The 15,877-nt window shown below is 40.3% G+C and overlaps 1 protein-coding gene across 1 annotated transcript in view; it reads right to left on the bottom strand.

Annotated features, from left to right (window-relative positions):
- Nucleotides 1-15,877, bottom strand: part of LOC109871517 (parathyroid hormone/parathyroid hormone-related peptide receptor-like) — a 104,473-nt gene that overhangs the window by 18,085 nt on the left and 70,511 nt on the right. Inside the window, exons 5-9 of the mRNA XM_031806396.1 lie at nt 12,538-12,648; nt 11,894-12,018; nt 8,859-8,953; nt 4,326-4,512; nt 2,699-2,852 (exon numbers count right to left, since the gene is read on the bottom strand). Of these exons, the coding sequence (XP_031662256.1) occupies nt 2,699-2,852; nt 4,326-4,512; nt 8,859-8,953; nt 11,894-12,018; nt 12,538-12,648 (672 nt within the window). The remainder of the gene's footprint in view (nt 1-2,698; nt 2,853-4,325; nt 4,513-8,858; nt 8,954-11,893; nt 12,019-12,537; nt 12,649-15,877) is intronic.

The following is a 15,877-nucleotide window of genomic DNA, read 5'->3' as shown; positions in this document are numbered from 1 at the left end:
GGAAGTTTACATACACTTAGGTTGGAGTCATTAACACTCGTTTTTCAACCACTCCTCACATTTCTTGTTAACAAACTATAGTTTTGGCAAGTTGGTTAGGACATCTACTTTGTTTATGACACAAGTAATTTTTCCAACAATTGTTTACAGACAGATTATTTCACTGTATCACAATTCCAGTGGGTCAGAAGGTTACATACACTAAGTTGACTGTGCCTTTAAACAGCTTGGAAAATTCCAGAAAATTATGTCATGGCTTTAGAAGCTTCTGATAGGCTAATTGACATAATTTGAGACAATTGGAGCTGTACCTGTGGATGTATTTCAAGGCCTACCTTCAAACTCTGTGCCTCTTTGCTTGACATCATGGGAAAATCAAAAGAAAATCAGCCAAGACCTCAGAAAAAAATTGTAGACCACCACAAGTGTGGTTCATCCTTGGGAGCAATTTCCAAATACTTGAAGGTACCATGTTCATCTGTACAAACAATAGTACGCAAGTATAAACACCATGGGACCACGCAGCCGTCATACCGCTCAGGAAGGAGACACGTTCTGTCTCCTAGAGATGAACGTACTGTGGTCCGAAAAGTGCAAAACAATCCCAGAACAACAGCAAAGGACCTTGTGAAGATGCTGGAGGAAACAGGTACAAAAGTATCTATATCCACAGTAAAAACGAGTCCTAAATCGACATAACCTGAAAGGCCCCTCGGCAAGGAAGAAGCCACTGCTCCAAAACCGCCATAAAAGAAACAGACTACGGTTTGCAACTGCACATGGGGACAAAGATCAAACTTTTTGGAGAAATGTCCTCTGGTTTGATGAAACAAAAATAGAACTGTTTGGCCATAATGACCATCGTTATGTTTGGAGGAAAAATGGGAAGGTTTGCAAGCTGAAGAACACCATCCCAACCGTGAAGCACGGGGGTGGTAGCAACATGTTGTGGGGTTGCTTTGCTGCAGGAGGGACTGGTGCACTTCACAAAATAGATGGCATCATGAGGTGGGAAAATTATGTGGATATGTTGTAACTCCCCATCCCGGACCCAGGAGCGTAATCATCAACTGACACTAATTAGCATAACGCAACAGACATAAATATTACTAGAAAATATTAATATTCATGAAATCACAAGTGAAATATATTGAAACACAGCTTAGCCTTTTGTTAATCACCCTGTCATCTCAGATTTTGAAAATATGCTTTACAGCCAAAGCAAGACAAGCATTTGTGTAAGTTTATCGATAGCCTAGCATAGCATTATGCCTAGCTAGCAGCAGGTAACCTGGTCACGAAAATCAGAAAAGCAATCAAATTAAATTGTTTACCTTTGATGAGCTTAGGATGTTTTCACTCACAAGACTCCCAGTTAGATAGCAAATGTTCCTTTTTTCCCAAAATATTATTTTTGTAGCCGAAATAACTCAGTTAGTTCTTCACGTTTGGCTGAGAATTCGACAGGAAATTAAGGTCACTACAACGCCGAAAAATATTCAAAATGAGCTCCATAATATCGACAGAAACATGGCAAACGTTGTTTATAATCAATCCTCAAGGTGTTTTTCAAATATCTATTCGATAATATATCAACCGGGACAGATGGTTTCTTAGTAGGAAAGAGAGAAACAATGGCCGCATTTGTCCCTTATGCACAAAACACTCTGAGAGACTCCGGCTGACCACTGACGCAATGTTGACGTTCAGGCTCATTTTTCAAAATAAAAGCCTGAAACTATGTATTGTGACACTAGACACATTAGGGAAGCCATAGAAAAAGGAATCTGGTTGACATCTCATTCACTGCTCAATAGGGACGCATAGGAACGCAGAGCTTTCTAAATAAGAGTCCCTTCCGGATTGGATTTTTCTCAGGCTTTCGCCTGCAATATCAATTCTGTTATACTCACAGACAATGTTTTTACCGTTTTGGAAACTTTAGAGTGTTTTCTATCCTAAGTTGTCAATTATATGCATATTCTAGCATCTTGTCCTGACAAAATAGCCTGTTTACTTTGGGAACGTTATTTTTCAAAAAATGAAAATAATGCCCCCTAGATTCAAGAAGTTAAAGCATCATCAGTCAGGAAGTTAAAGCTTGGACGCAAATGGGCCTTCCAAACAGACAATAACCCAAAGCATACTTCCAAAGTTGTGGCATTGGAGTGGCCATCACAAAGCCCTGACCTCAATCCTATAGAACATTTGTGGGCAGAACTGAAAAAGAGTGTGCTAGCAAGGAGGCCTACAAACCTGACTCAGTTACAATAGCTCTGTCAGGAGGAATGGGCCACAATCCACCCAACCTATTGTGGGAAGCTTGTGGAAGGCTACCCAAAACGTGTGACCAAAGTTAAACAATTTAAAGGCAATGCTACCAAATACTAATTGAATGTATGTAAACTTCTGACCCACTGGGAATGTGATGAAAGAAATAAAAACTGAAATAAATCATTCTCTCTACTATTATTCTGACATTTCACATTCTTAAAATAAAGTGTTGATCCTAATTGACCTAAGACAGGGAATTTTTACTAGGATAAAATGTCAGGAATGGTGAGAAACTGAGTTGAAATGTATTGGCTAACGTGTATGTACACTTCTTGTTTTTTTAAAGGTGTTCATTTAAGCGTATATATTTCATTAGTAGCAGTGAATCTGCAGTAAAAAAATTGTTTTCTATGACATCACATACCCCATCCAATCAAAGTGAATCCCCAGAGGTACTTCCTGTCTGAGAAGAAGGTCATGAAGATGAGGCTGTGGAGGTACAAGCCCTCTACTAGGATCCAGTAGTAGTTGGTGGCCAGGAAATACAGGAACAGGGTCACTGCTAATTTACAGCCAATCTAAAAGGAAACACAACAGACAAATACATCTAATATACTGAATTTACTAAATACAATATGGCTATTTCATGGTCACAAGCACAAGGTTCTTTGTGTAGTGACCTGAAGCCATACATGTTGAATCTTTAGAATCCACTCTTGCTTTGCACTGTTATATACTGCTTGGCTTGTGTGACATACAGAAACACTAAGGGTAGTGTGTACATTGACAAATGTATATTCACTTTGCAGGGAGTAAACCAACATTCAAGCCTCTCCATGATGAAACTTCTAGGTTCCAAGCACGGTTTGTAAATTGAAAGATTTATTCTAATCCAATTAATACTGTGTGTTGCTCAAACCTGGAGAGGTTGATAAAATACACAGGGAATTAAACAACAGGGAATTCCTGGTAGTTTAGCCTGTGTACGCCCTAAGGGATGCCAACCTCTCTGCCTCTGTCTGTCCTACTCAGTGGTGTAGTGGTCCCTGGAGAAGTGGGTATACTCACATTTGGCTATTGTTTCCCCCCCAAACGGCTGACCCGAAGATGTATAAGCCTATCATTAGCGTCACTATATTTTTCTGGTTCCTTAAATTGTATGAAACCTGGACGTTTTACTTCATATTCTGAGGCATGTCTTACCTTGTTTCAAAGTAACCTAAATCCAAAATCTCACCATAGAAACGTGGAGGCAATTATTTTATAAAGACCTTTCATGTCCGCTCTCCTGTTCTATTGTTTTTCAAATAAACTTTATTTCATTGTCTGGCAGCCAAAAATATTATCCTTGTCATATTAGCAACCCATAATAGTTGTTGCATCGTTAGATCTCCCCTCTTTCTAAATGTCCATCTCAGGACAGAGTGCAATTTTCCCGCAAATTGCATTTCGGAACATTTGCGCGTAGGCCTACCTATTCTATTATACAGTGTAGAAAATATAAAAAATAAAGAAAAACCCTGGAATGAGTAGGTGTGCACACACTTTTGACTGGTGCTGTATGTAGCTGCTTCCTTCAGCCTGGCTTGCACAATAACTATTGATAATATGCGCGAGCCAAGAGAGACTTATCCTCTTAGCTTTTTCTCCTACCACCTGCTCTTTCTTATCCAGTTTTATAAATCAGACTTTCTTCGTGGCAAGTCTTTACAAATAGCATTGATTTAGCTTATTTAGAAATGCTGCGAGAGACCGTAATAAAACAATTAAAATGAAAAGCCTCAAGAGTCATGTGTACTGAATGCTGGAATAACTTTAGCAACTCATATTGAATATTGATCCCTATGCCCTTAGAGGATGGACTTTTACAATGATCCAACACATTTAGAACAGACGCTTCACAAAAACAGTCAGAACCCTATTTATGAAAATGTATTCTACGTAAATAATTACACAGGTGCCTTGGTCAATAACTTTACTCCCTTAGCCTGGTAGTTACTATTCTCACGTATTAAACCTCCTATAGCCTGGGGACAATGTTAGGTACTTACAAACTGGGTTTTGTTAGCTGGAGGAGCCTCAGTGATGGACTTGAGATCTTCCACACTGACTCTCTCCATGTCCTCTAGGGCAGAACCAGAGTATAGCACCACATCCTTTATGAAGATGCTGATGCCTCGCAGCATGAAAGACACAAACAGGTGCATGTGGATGTAGTTCCTGGTACAATGCAACCGCCTGGATAAGTGGAGAGGAGGAGATAATTATATAAAAAAAGAAAAAAAGATATAATCTTCACAGTGACAAGCAATAGTCGTGTTGTGGTAATACTAGCTCATACTATTGGCTTACTCAAACCAAAGGCAATCAGTGAGAAAAATACAGAAATGCATGTGCAAAACTTCTGAGAAACTGACGCTACTAAGCCGTTAATACACTAGGAACACATGTTTAAATCTTATCAAGGTGGTAAGTGTGTGGAGGGGGGAGGGGGGAGTGTTTTCCACATGTTTGTATGTACAGTACCAGTCAAACATTTGGACATAGCTACTCATTCCAGGGTTTTTCTTTATTTTTTATCATTTTCTACATTGTATAATAATAGTGAAGACATCAAAACTACGAAATAACACATATGGAGTCATGTAGTAACCAAAAAAATCTGTTGAACAAATCAAAATATATTTTATATTTGAGATTCTTCAAAGTAGACACCCTTTCTGCAAAGCTGTCATCAAAGCACTCTTGGCATTCTCTCAACCAGCTTCATGGGTTAGTCAACTGGAATGCATTTCAATTAACAGGTGTGCCTTGTTTAAAGTTAATTTGTGAAATTTCTTTCTTAATGCGTTTGGGCCAATCAGTTGCGTTGTCATAAGGTCGGGGTGGTATACAGATGATAGCCCTATTTGGTAAAAGACCAAGTCCATATTATGGCAAGAACAGCTCAAATAAGCAAAGAGAAATGACAGTCCATTAGTACACTACAGAACCTTTCAAGAACTTTTAACGTTTCTTCAAGTGCAGTCACAAAAACCATCACACGCTATGATGAAACTGGCTCTCACGAGGACCGCCACAGGAATGGAAGACCCAGAGTTACCTCTGCTGCAGAGGATAAGTTCATTAGAGTTAACTGTATCTCAGATTGCAGCCCCAATAATTGCTGGACGAGTTTGAGTAACAGACACATCTCAACATCAACTGTTCAGAGAAGACTGTGTGAATCGGGCCTTTATGTTTGAATTTCTGCAACAACAAAAAAACACTACTAAAGGACACTAGTAAGAAGAAGAGACTTCCTTCGGCTAAGAAACACGAGGAATGGACATTAGACCAGTGGAAATCTGTCCTTTGGTCTGATGAGTCCAAATTTGAGATTTTTGGTTCCAACCACCGTGTCTTTGTGAGACTCAGAGTAGATGAACAGATGATCTCCGCGTGTGTGGTTCCCACCATGAAGCATGGCAGAGGAGGTGTGATGGTGCTTTGCTGGTGACAGTGTCTGTTATTTATTTAGAATTCAAGGCACACTTAACCAGCATGGCTACCACAGCATTCTGCAGCGACACGCCAACCCATTTGGTTCGTGCTTAGTGGGACTATCACTTGTTTTGCAACAGGACAATGACCCAACACACCTCCATGCTGTGTAAGGGCTACTTGACCAAGAAGGAGAGTGATGGAGTGCTGCATCAGATGATCTGGCCTCCACAATAACCCAACCTCAACCCAATTGAGATGGTTTGGGATGAGTTGGACTGCAGAATGAAGGAAAAGCAGCCAACAAGTGCTCAGCATATGTGGGAACTCCTTCAATACTGTTGGAAAAGCATTCCAGGGAAAGCTGGTTGAGAGAATGCCAAGAGTTTGCAAAGCTGTCATCAAGGCAAAGGGTGTCTACTTTGATGAATCTAAAATATATTTTGATTTGTTTAACTCTTTTTCATGTGTTATTTCATAGTTTTGATGTCTTCACTATTATTCTACAATGTAGAAAATAGTAAAAATAAAGCAAAACCCTTGAATGAGTAGGTGTGTCCAATCTTTTGACAGGCACTGTATGTGTGCGTGGTGTGTGCGCATGTACATCTGCATATATATATATATATATATATATATATATATATGTGTGTGTGTTTGTGTGTGCACGTGTGTTTGTATTTTCACACTCTTCAGAACAATACTCATCCTAATTAGAGCCAGCTGAATTCCACGCTGACTATAACACATTCTTGAGATTTAGGGGCTTGAAAAGCACAAATATTGAATTGCAGGGCTCAAAGTGAGCTGTAAAAACAAAATTGCAAGCATGTGTTGAGCAGATCCAAGAGCATGCGTATTTCCTCCCAGACAAGCAAAAGTGTATCTGTCACATTATCCTCAAAACATCCCTTGCCAACATTGAAGGGAGCATTTGATGAAGTTGGCGTCGGCTTGTATTGTGTTGTCAATACACAGACTATACCAAACTAGAAATATATTCTATATTCTGACATTCTTTGCCTTCATGTAAATCCAAGCATTTCTCAGACACCCAATGTAGGTAACAAATGTTATACTCCAGCACTATAAAATTATTATTGATCATGAAGCCAATTTGGCTAAGAATATTCTAAAAACCCTTATCAGTGTAGTGATGGGGGAACAAATCGATACAGTTACATATTATTTTGGACAATATTTTATTGCTACTTTGACTCCAAGTATCGATTGGTAGATAGCGCTATTTGGCGCTAGTCGGCTGTACCTGCACCAAAACTCTGGTATTTTTCATTCCATAGCTTGTTCTCCAATATAGCTTTTAAATAACGAGCCATTATGTTTTCATATTTCCATGAATGATCAAAACGAATTTCCTCATGTTCTCTCGTCTCTCTGCAGCAGACATATAGTGTGCATTCTTTTTGGGACATCAAATCGCAATAACATGTCATAAAAAATTTAGAGAATCGCAATATACATTGTATCAGCACGTAAGTATCATGATAATATCATACTGGGAGGTCCCTGGCAATTCCCAGCCCTATATCAGTGTATTACTGTGGCAGTGAGTGAGTATATATATATATATAACAAGTAACCACAGAAAACTCATGAATCATTATTTGCTTGTGTCTAACCTCTGCAGTCAAACCCATTACTGCATTTTAGTAATTTAGCAGACCCCCTTATCCAAACCGACTTAAAAGAGCAATTAGGGTTAAGTGCCTTGCTCAAGGGTACATCGGCAGATTTTCCCCTAATTGGCTTAGGGATTACTGGCCCAATACTCTTAACCACTAAGCTACCTGCTACCTTTAAACTGGCTATTAAGATATTGGACAAGCTCTCCTTTGGGGAACTTTGATTTGTGAAGTGGTGAGGGAAACTAATTTGTGAACAGGAAGAAGGATAAACACCAGTGCTAATGTGCAGTATGTATCCCTCTCGGTCTCTCCACAGAAAACATTTATGAACCTGCCTCTCCTGTGTCTGAGGGTCTTAAAAGCCTGCCATGTTAAAGGTAGGGGGAGACGGAGCTGGAGTGCTCCTGAATGCGCTGCTGGGACGTCAGCCCAGACCCCCGGGGACCCTCGAGACGTGTGTTTAAACTAATTTGGCCTGTAGATTTCCTGGTGCCAGTTTAGGGTCTCTCTCTCTTAAAACATTCACTCCCTTCTGAGAAGCCTGGCTTAGGCTCTAAGTCACGTTGAGCACAATGTTTGTAAACACAACTTTACACCAATTCCTGGACTTGACACTCTCCCTCCGCTAAACAAAAATTTGTAAATAATGGGGAGGTTTCCTTGCATTAATCACCTAAAAGAAAAATGAAACGATTCAATGTAAAATGTCAAACAAATTCAACCTTGTGTGCAAGGATTAGTGTTCATGCTGCTGAATTTGAGTAATTCATTTTTTGGCTAAGGCAATGATAAGAACAAAGTTACTGTCTCTAGAAAATCCAACCAAATTCACTACATATCAAATTGACTGTCATTAATTAATTTGCCAATCTATTTCTCTTTCAGCCTGACTTAAAGGCTTCTGCCCAGAGATGACAGAATATTAATTAGGCTGAAACTGCGCACCACACCTGATATAAATTTTTATTTAAGTAGGCAAGTCAGTTAAGAACAAATTATTATTTACAATGACGGCCTACCGGGGAACAGTGGGTTAACAGCCTTGTTCAGGGGTAGAACGACAGATTCCTACCTTGTTAGCCCAGGGATTCATGTAAACATACCACCAAGTAAATATAATAACAATACGCACTAACCACGGCTTTCCTATGGATCTCTGGGGTCTGAGATGAATAAGTATGAAAATAACAAAGAATATACAGTAAATGCCAGCAAGATGAGGCATGATTCACAATTACATGCTGGCTCCAAGGCAACAACCTCAAAAGGCAGCCAACCTCTAATCCTTTTAAAAGTCAAACGATCATGGAAAAGCAAAGGTAAAACATTATACAAACACATTTTGCAGGCTTTGTCTCTTTGTTTCGCCACACAAAACATTCGATGAGAGATTTGGTGGGAGATACAATATGGACTGAGGAAGGAATTTTCCCAATGACAACAAGTACTACTCACCGGAAATAACCCAGGATGATCACAGCCACCATAAGTGATCCCAGAGAGATGGAGTAGCCCACTGTGTAGATGAGGTACAAACGGTCAAATACTTCCTGTTGAGAGAGAAGGTCGTATGAAGGAGAAATGTTAAGGGAGAGATGGAGTAGCCCACTGTGTGGATAAGGTACAGATGTTCAAATACTTCCTGTTGAGAGAGACAAGGTCATACGAAGGAGAGATATTGTTAGTCATATCAGGTGGCAGGTCAGGAGAGAACTGTCTACTCAGAGGTGTCGGCCTACTTACAGTAGCCTGTTTGAGGAAGTGATAGATGTTTGATAGGTGTGCCTGGTGTGCTACATTGATTGTTTCACAACATAAAAGTCATTGACCCAGGGCATTCCAATTACACAATATTGTCCCCATAAATCTGCTGAACGCCTTCATAGGGTCTCTGTGCCTCAATGTTTAAGCCTTTATAGAGGCACTGAGGATAATGTTACTCACGACAAAAAAATTACTCACAGTTGCAGGCTACGCATTACTAAACAGAAAACTGCTGCGGACCAAAAACCAAACACCATGCATCCTAAACCTCAAAGAAGGTGCCGTCATGGTGCGCAACCATTCCAAGGTCTAAAGGTCATTTCACGATGTTCAACCATTTTCAGGCCTCTGATTAGTTTCCGAATAAAATATAGTGTGTTACTTCTGACAGTGAGCTGCCCACCAGAGGACTGACGCCCACCAGGCAATGGGATGCCCGCCAAGTGTCAGACTGAGTTGGTGATTTCTAATAAACAGAATATTTGGCTTGAGAGATGTGCCACACTGACAAAAGCCCTGGGTGGGGTGGGGTGTGGTGCGTGCTGGGGCTTCCAGCTGGAGATAACAGCACAGAGCAGGCAGCCAGAGGATATACTGCTGGAGAGGTGAGACCCTAAAAAAAAAAAAAAATGGATTCAAAAAGGATTGGTTTTATTTCAAATATTTTAGCTGCACTTGATTGAGCTTGCCTGTCTAAAATAAATCCTGTTCACCTGGCATTCAAGGCAGGACTCAATCAAACTCGCAAAGTATTTCAAATACTATTTGAATCCAGGTCTGGACTCTAGCTAGCTACCCGTGGTTGCTGGATCAACACAGCCTAGTGGAGAGACTCCTCTGGGGCCTGCTGTAACCAGAGCCTACTCCACTGCTGTTATCATTTAGGGATGGGGACCCAGTGCCAAACCCAAGGGTTCCTAAGTTGTGGTGCACGGCTGAAGGGTTTAATTTGGTGCATATGCATTTTTCATTAACTATAGCTGCTGCTATGAGTCCTGGGACCGGGAGACCATCAACAAACATTTGAAGTATAAGAAGAAATAAATCAGGGGCCCTCTCCTCAAAATGTGGATGGAAGGATACCCATGACATCCTCGCCCACAACCGTAATGTTGAGACCCACAGTTAAAAGGGGGAGAGACCAGAGAAGTTTGGTTTAATATCCATATGAAGCCAGATACTTTGGGTTGCAGTAAGCGATCCCTGGTGCACGTTATTATGGAAGTAAGCCCAAAAGCAGATAGCTGGATAAACCAGACTGAATCCAATCTACAGTACTCAGGATGACCTTTTCTGAACCTTGGCTGGAGCTAACCGCTAAGTAACCTTGCTTAAGAGTGGGGAGTAGCTTTCAACAATTTCCTGCTTAGCGCCCTCGACTCGTCATTCAGGGACTGATTACTTACCGCCTCCTTTTACATGGCCCAGTGTTACCCATGGCAACCTGTTAGCCATGGCAACCTGCTGACCACTAGACTTGGGCTCAATTCGAATTGAAGGCAGTCAATTCAGGAAGTGAATTGAATAAAAAATTCAGAAATGTCTAAACTTTTGAAATAGCTTCTACTGTTCAGTTTATTGAGAAGTCATTGAAAATGTTTTTTCTTTTAGATTATTGAACTGTAATTTTTGCTTGCTTCCTGAATTTACTGCCTTCAATTAAAATTGAATAATAAATAATAAATAATTGAATGAATGGAATTGGAATGACCTCTGATGATAACGGAATTAAGCAAAGTAAAGACATAACAGTATCTTTCTATGGTTAAAGTTACTTTAAAGTGTTTAAGACATTTTTCTTAAATTTTCCACATGTTGAATCTTTTCCTCGAATTCCTGGCTACAGCACCATTTTTGGAGAGCTGTGCCGGTCATATAGCTTTTATCCCGATATCCAATTCTGCTCCAATACTTTTAAGTCAGAGGAAGAAGCCTATCATATCAGATTGTAAGAAGGGGTTCAATGGAGGTAACGCTTCGTTTCATCTAGCAATGGATTCTTTGGTCCAAACACAAGTATAATCATTCCAAACAATGTTCACATAATCTCCGAGGGGGAAATAAGTCAATAGTAAAGAATTAGCATGTCTGCTTTTCATTTGAAGTAGCCTCACATTTCTGAGGGGACACATCTTTTGTTCCATTTGGCGACTTTCTTCATCTAAATGGTAAACAGGGTTTTTATGTTGATCTTCTAAATATATTTTGTTATTGTTAGGTTTCCTGCAAATGAGTAGAAGCATCAGAAAAAGCCGAATGTAAACAAGTCTAACAATGGGGATGGCAGACAGACAATGAACACTGTAGAGGTTCAAGAAGTTACAGACATGTGAGGTTCGAGAATGATTGAGACGTCAGAGCAGTAGCTAGCTAGCTCCTGCAGTATACTCACACACAAATCCCCCTACAGCTCCATCTGAATTGTGACAGAAATGAAAAGCGGCCTAGCCTACACCAGTAAAGAGGGCCTAGTATCTTACCAATCAGATCACACGTCCAATATCATACACATTCCAATACCTCCACATTGATTGTGTAGGCTAATGCGAGAACTGCCCTCAAACAATAGAATAGATTGAAATAGACATATAATGTCACACTTTTTTTTCAGAAAAGACACACAAAGGCCATTGTCCCTGTCCACTGCTTTTGTGTCACATCCCTGACAACGTTGGCATTGTCTAATGGTGTGAAGAAATGCACGCTAGGATAGACACGACTCTCACCTTCTCATTATTTTGGTTATAGTGCGAGAGGAATTTTGCACATTCGCTGTAGTTTGCCCATGTCTTGTTGTTGGTAGTGGTCAGCTCCCATGTCCCATTGTTGTCACAGCGACGATAGGCTAGTCCTGTAGAATACAACACATAGAATACAACAGAATGACAATGCACGTGTAATTTCTTTTCACCTGTAAGTACATATTGGTGTTGTATACTAGGATATACTATGCGTGACAATTTCCTAGAATAAATGTCCAAGGCTGTTGGCCTTTTCCAGGAAACAAAGTGAATAGTATGTTAGGAGTTTGGTAGAATGTTATCACATCAGAAATCATGTGTACTTTTTCCAGTGTAACAGACTTGTCAGATGAAGAACTCAAGTTTTTAAAGATCAAAATCTTGTTGGGTCGATGTAACTATAGAAATGTATTCTAAAGCAACGCCCCATGCCGTCTTCCAGAGTAAAGCAGACACAAGAGGTTGTTTTCAAATTGTACAATAGTGACCACCATTACCTATATGCCGTTTAGCATTCACTTTTTTCCAAAGCGACTTACAGTCGTGCGTGCGCACATTTGACGTAAAACTGAAAATGAGCTCGGTGAAAGAGAACTATTGAACTGCAGGCTACCCAGGGCCTGTCTTACCTTTATGGTTGAAGTCGTAAATGTACTCTGGACAGGCAGTGGACACCAGCTTTCCAGGAGACCCCTCAGGCCAACAAACAATGCCATCCCACTCCGGCGAGCAGTAACCATCTGCAGGAATAGAGCCAAAGCACTAGTGACATTTACGCCTAGTGACTGACTGTTCACTGCCTTGGCTCCAACATTACGTCGCCTTAGGTTTTGTTGTATTCCAAGACACCAATGAGTAGCTGTTTTTAGATTGTGCTGTCCCCTGAAAAGGATACACAAATGAGCGTTAACCTAATGTCATGATCATAAACAGCATGTAGAGAAAGATGGCCCCAGTAGGCTGCTAATTGGTTGGTAAGTAGGAAATGGATATAATGTCCCTTGTTCACAACACCAGTATGTTTGATCATCCAGAGAAGATGTGTGGCTGCTGCTCTCCAGCAAAACTACAACTAAGGCTAAACAAACAAGCATGTCATTCCCAAAACACCTCAAAATGTCAACATTTTCAAGCAAATGTATCATACTTCAATGTTTTTAATTGTACTTTGTTTTGGCATGAATCTGCTTCCACTGTTTACGTCCAACTCACAAGAAAGACATGCTTGTTAGTCTGTTGCTTCCGCCGCATTAAAAGGACACTTGCAATGTTGCAGTCAGGAAATAACAGAGTAGGCCCATGCAGGCATGTTTCTAATGATCCATAGGAGGGGCATAGGCCTAAATGCACTATTTATTGAATGTTTATGATCTTACCGCAGCACTCACACACCTCAACATAAAGCGCATCTCTTCTGTTAAAAGTGGTTTCAATATGGATCTTATTTGTGGAAAATCCAGGCAAAATCAAGAAAACAACAGTGACAATGGTGCATGGTTCTGGATCCCTTGGGAAAAAAACAAAGATACTATGGTACACCACTGAATACGGAGTCTAGTTCACCACAGTGGAAGAGCAGAGTCAAGCAGTTAGCAGTTCTGCTAACCTCTCTTATTTCTACCCTCTTGTAAAAAATCTTTCTTCCTCACCCCCTGGGTATGCGCACAGCTCGGTAATGTTGTTGTTTGTACACTTTAAGCAAGTTTGCAAAAAAACGCCTTAGACTCACAAGGAATTGTTGCTTTGGCAAACAGAACAAACCGTAGATCGATGTCAAGCAACCTTATGCTCATTGATACATGCGGGCAGCAGTAGCATTTTAGAACCAAATTATTCTTAATTGTTAGCTTTACCAAATGGTGCAGAAACCCTAGCCCTCCGACAGTGGGAATGTAGTACCCTCTCCCCACAGATCCCTGGCAGAAGCCACTTTCTGGCTACGCTTTCATTTTCTATTATTGAAAACATCTTCCCCACACTCACCACTAATAACTAGATAAGGAAAAAACAAAAACTGTTTTCTTTTTGCTATGGAATCTATTACTTTCTCATTCATGTAATCAATGTTACAAAGAGGCTATGACGGCATTATTTTTATGTGCCTTCAAAATCGCCCATCATTCGGATATCATAATTAGAGAGCACACTTTGTATTTTTTTTCAACTGGTTTTGGACTGAGAGAGAAGCCTAAGATGCTTCCCGGTTTTCCATATCAATGACCACATGTCCTGGGAGTGAAATCGGTCTTAGGTTTGAGTTTCTTTTCACTGTACTTTTATAACCCATCGGACCACCTACCAACGGGCTCAAATTAAACACAGAACATACACATATATAATTTCCTATAAAATTCCATGACCATGATTTAAATATAAATGGGACTATGGGGGAGTGGGGAACTTCGGGATTGGTGATGTAATTGAGGTTTATAATAACGATTTCTTTTTCCCTCCAGTCATTTGATTCAAGTCTTGCAGATGTCAAAACATATCGCAGTAGTTTTGATAGTTGCAAGCTTTTATGATTTTACACCAAGACCACAGGTTTGAATGCTGAGCTATTTTCACACACTGCAAGGTCTGGGGTCTTGAGCCCACATCCCTCCACTGACCTAACCAGGCAAACCTCAGTGTCTCCCTCAATGAAAACGTTGTCTCAGGGAAGTAATGGAGAACTCATGTGTATTTAAGGCACAAATGAGAAATAATAACAAATAGATAGGACTTCACAGTGAAACACTGCAACACTAAACAAGACCTGGGCCTTGGGCTGAGGTTGGCCCACCACCCTACCAGCCACCACTTTCAAAATAGCTAGAATAGAAAGATCAGTTCATTACTATTTGCTCATTTTACTACCACACGGTGCAAACCATTTGAAACAGTCATCCCTCCACAGTTCTAATAATAGTTTGGCTAACCACCAGTTTACAGTGGCACATAACACCAAAGGGTGCTCACATAAGACATGGTTAAAGACAAATCTGGAAGAAAAGCCAAACACCTCAAAAATGTATTCACTCTTTGAGTTTGAGTCAGCATGCAAGTTAAGGTTTTTCCACAATAGAGGAGACCAAAATGAGCTTTAGCCCATTCCAAATAAAGGGCACACTTTTCTTAGCCAATGTCGTCAACATTACAAAAATAAAAACTATTCATAAAACATAAATGGCCAGTTAACAGCAAGAGTTTCCTCTGTCATTGTGTCACGTATACTCCCTCTCTGACCTCTAGGTCACCAGACCACTGATTATTACGCGCACCTGTCACCATCGTCATGTGCACCAGCGCTTATTGACACTCACCTGGACTCCATCCCCTCCCTGATTACCTGCCCTATTTATGTCACTCCCTTTGGTTCCTTCCCTAGGCGTTATTGTTTCTGTATCTGTCGGTGTTTCTTTTTTTTTTGTTGTTCAAATTTGTTTATTTATTAAATGTATTCACTCCCTGAACTTCCTGACTCTCAGCGTACAACGGTACAAAATTCTACAGGGTCATCATGAGACTAACTACAGCAAAGGCTATACTGTACAGAACATAACGATGTCAAAGTATTTGCCACCTAATAAACAATGTGCACATTAGGTTGAAATTAAGTTCAAATGAAAAAGCTCGAAATTATAAAGTAAAAAGAATACGGAATTAATCAAGCACACCAAATAAGGCATTGAAAGCTTTTTCAGGCAGAAAGTACACCCTAGCCTTTCCTCTCTCTTTGAGAGGTAGGTAATATTCATACCCACATTTCAGCTTCAGCTGAGCTATGATTGTGAAGACGTGTGTGTCACGCCCTGATCTGTTTCACCTGTCCTTGTGGTCGTCTCCACCACCTCCAGGTGTCGCTTATTTTCCCCAGTGTATTTATCACTGTGTTTCCTGTCTCTCTGTGCCAGTTTGTCTTGTATGTTTCCAAGTCAACCAGCAGTTTACACGTTCTCTTGCTTTTTAAAATCTTTTTAATTTTTT

This window comes from Oncorhynchus kisutch, linkage group LG27 (genome assembly GCF_002021735.2).
Source record: "Oncorhynchus kisutch isolate 150728-3 linkage group LG27, Okis_V2, whole genome shotgun sequence".
Taxonomy (NCBI): Eukaryota; Metazoa; Chordata; class Actinopteri; order Salmoniformes; family Salmonidae; genus Oncorhynchus; species Oncorhynchus kisutch.
Note: the sequence above shows the minus strand (reverse complement) of the source record. Positions and strands in the feature narration are given on the sequence as shown.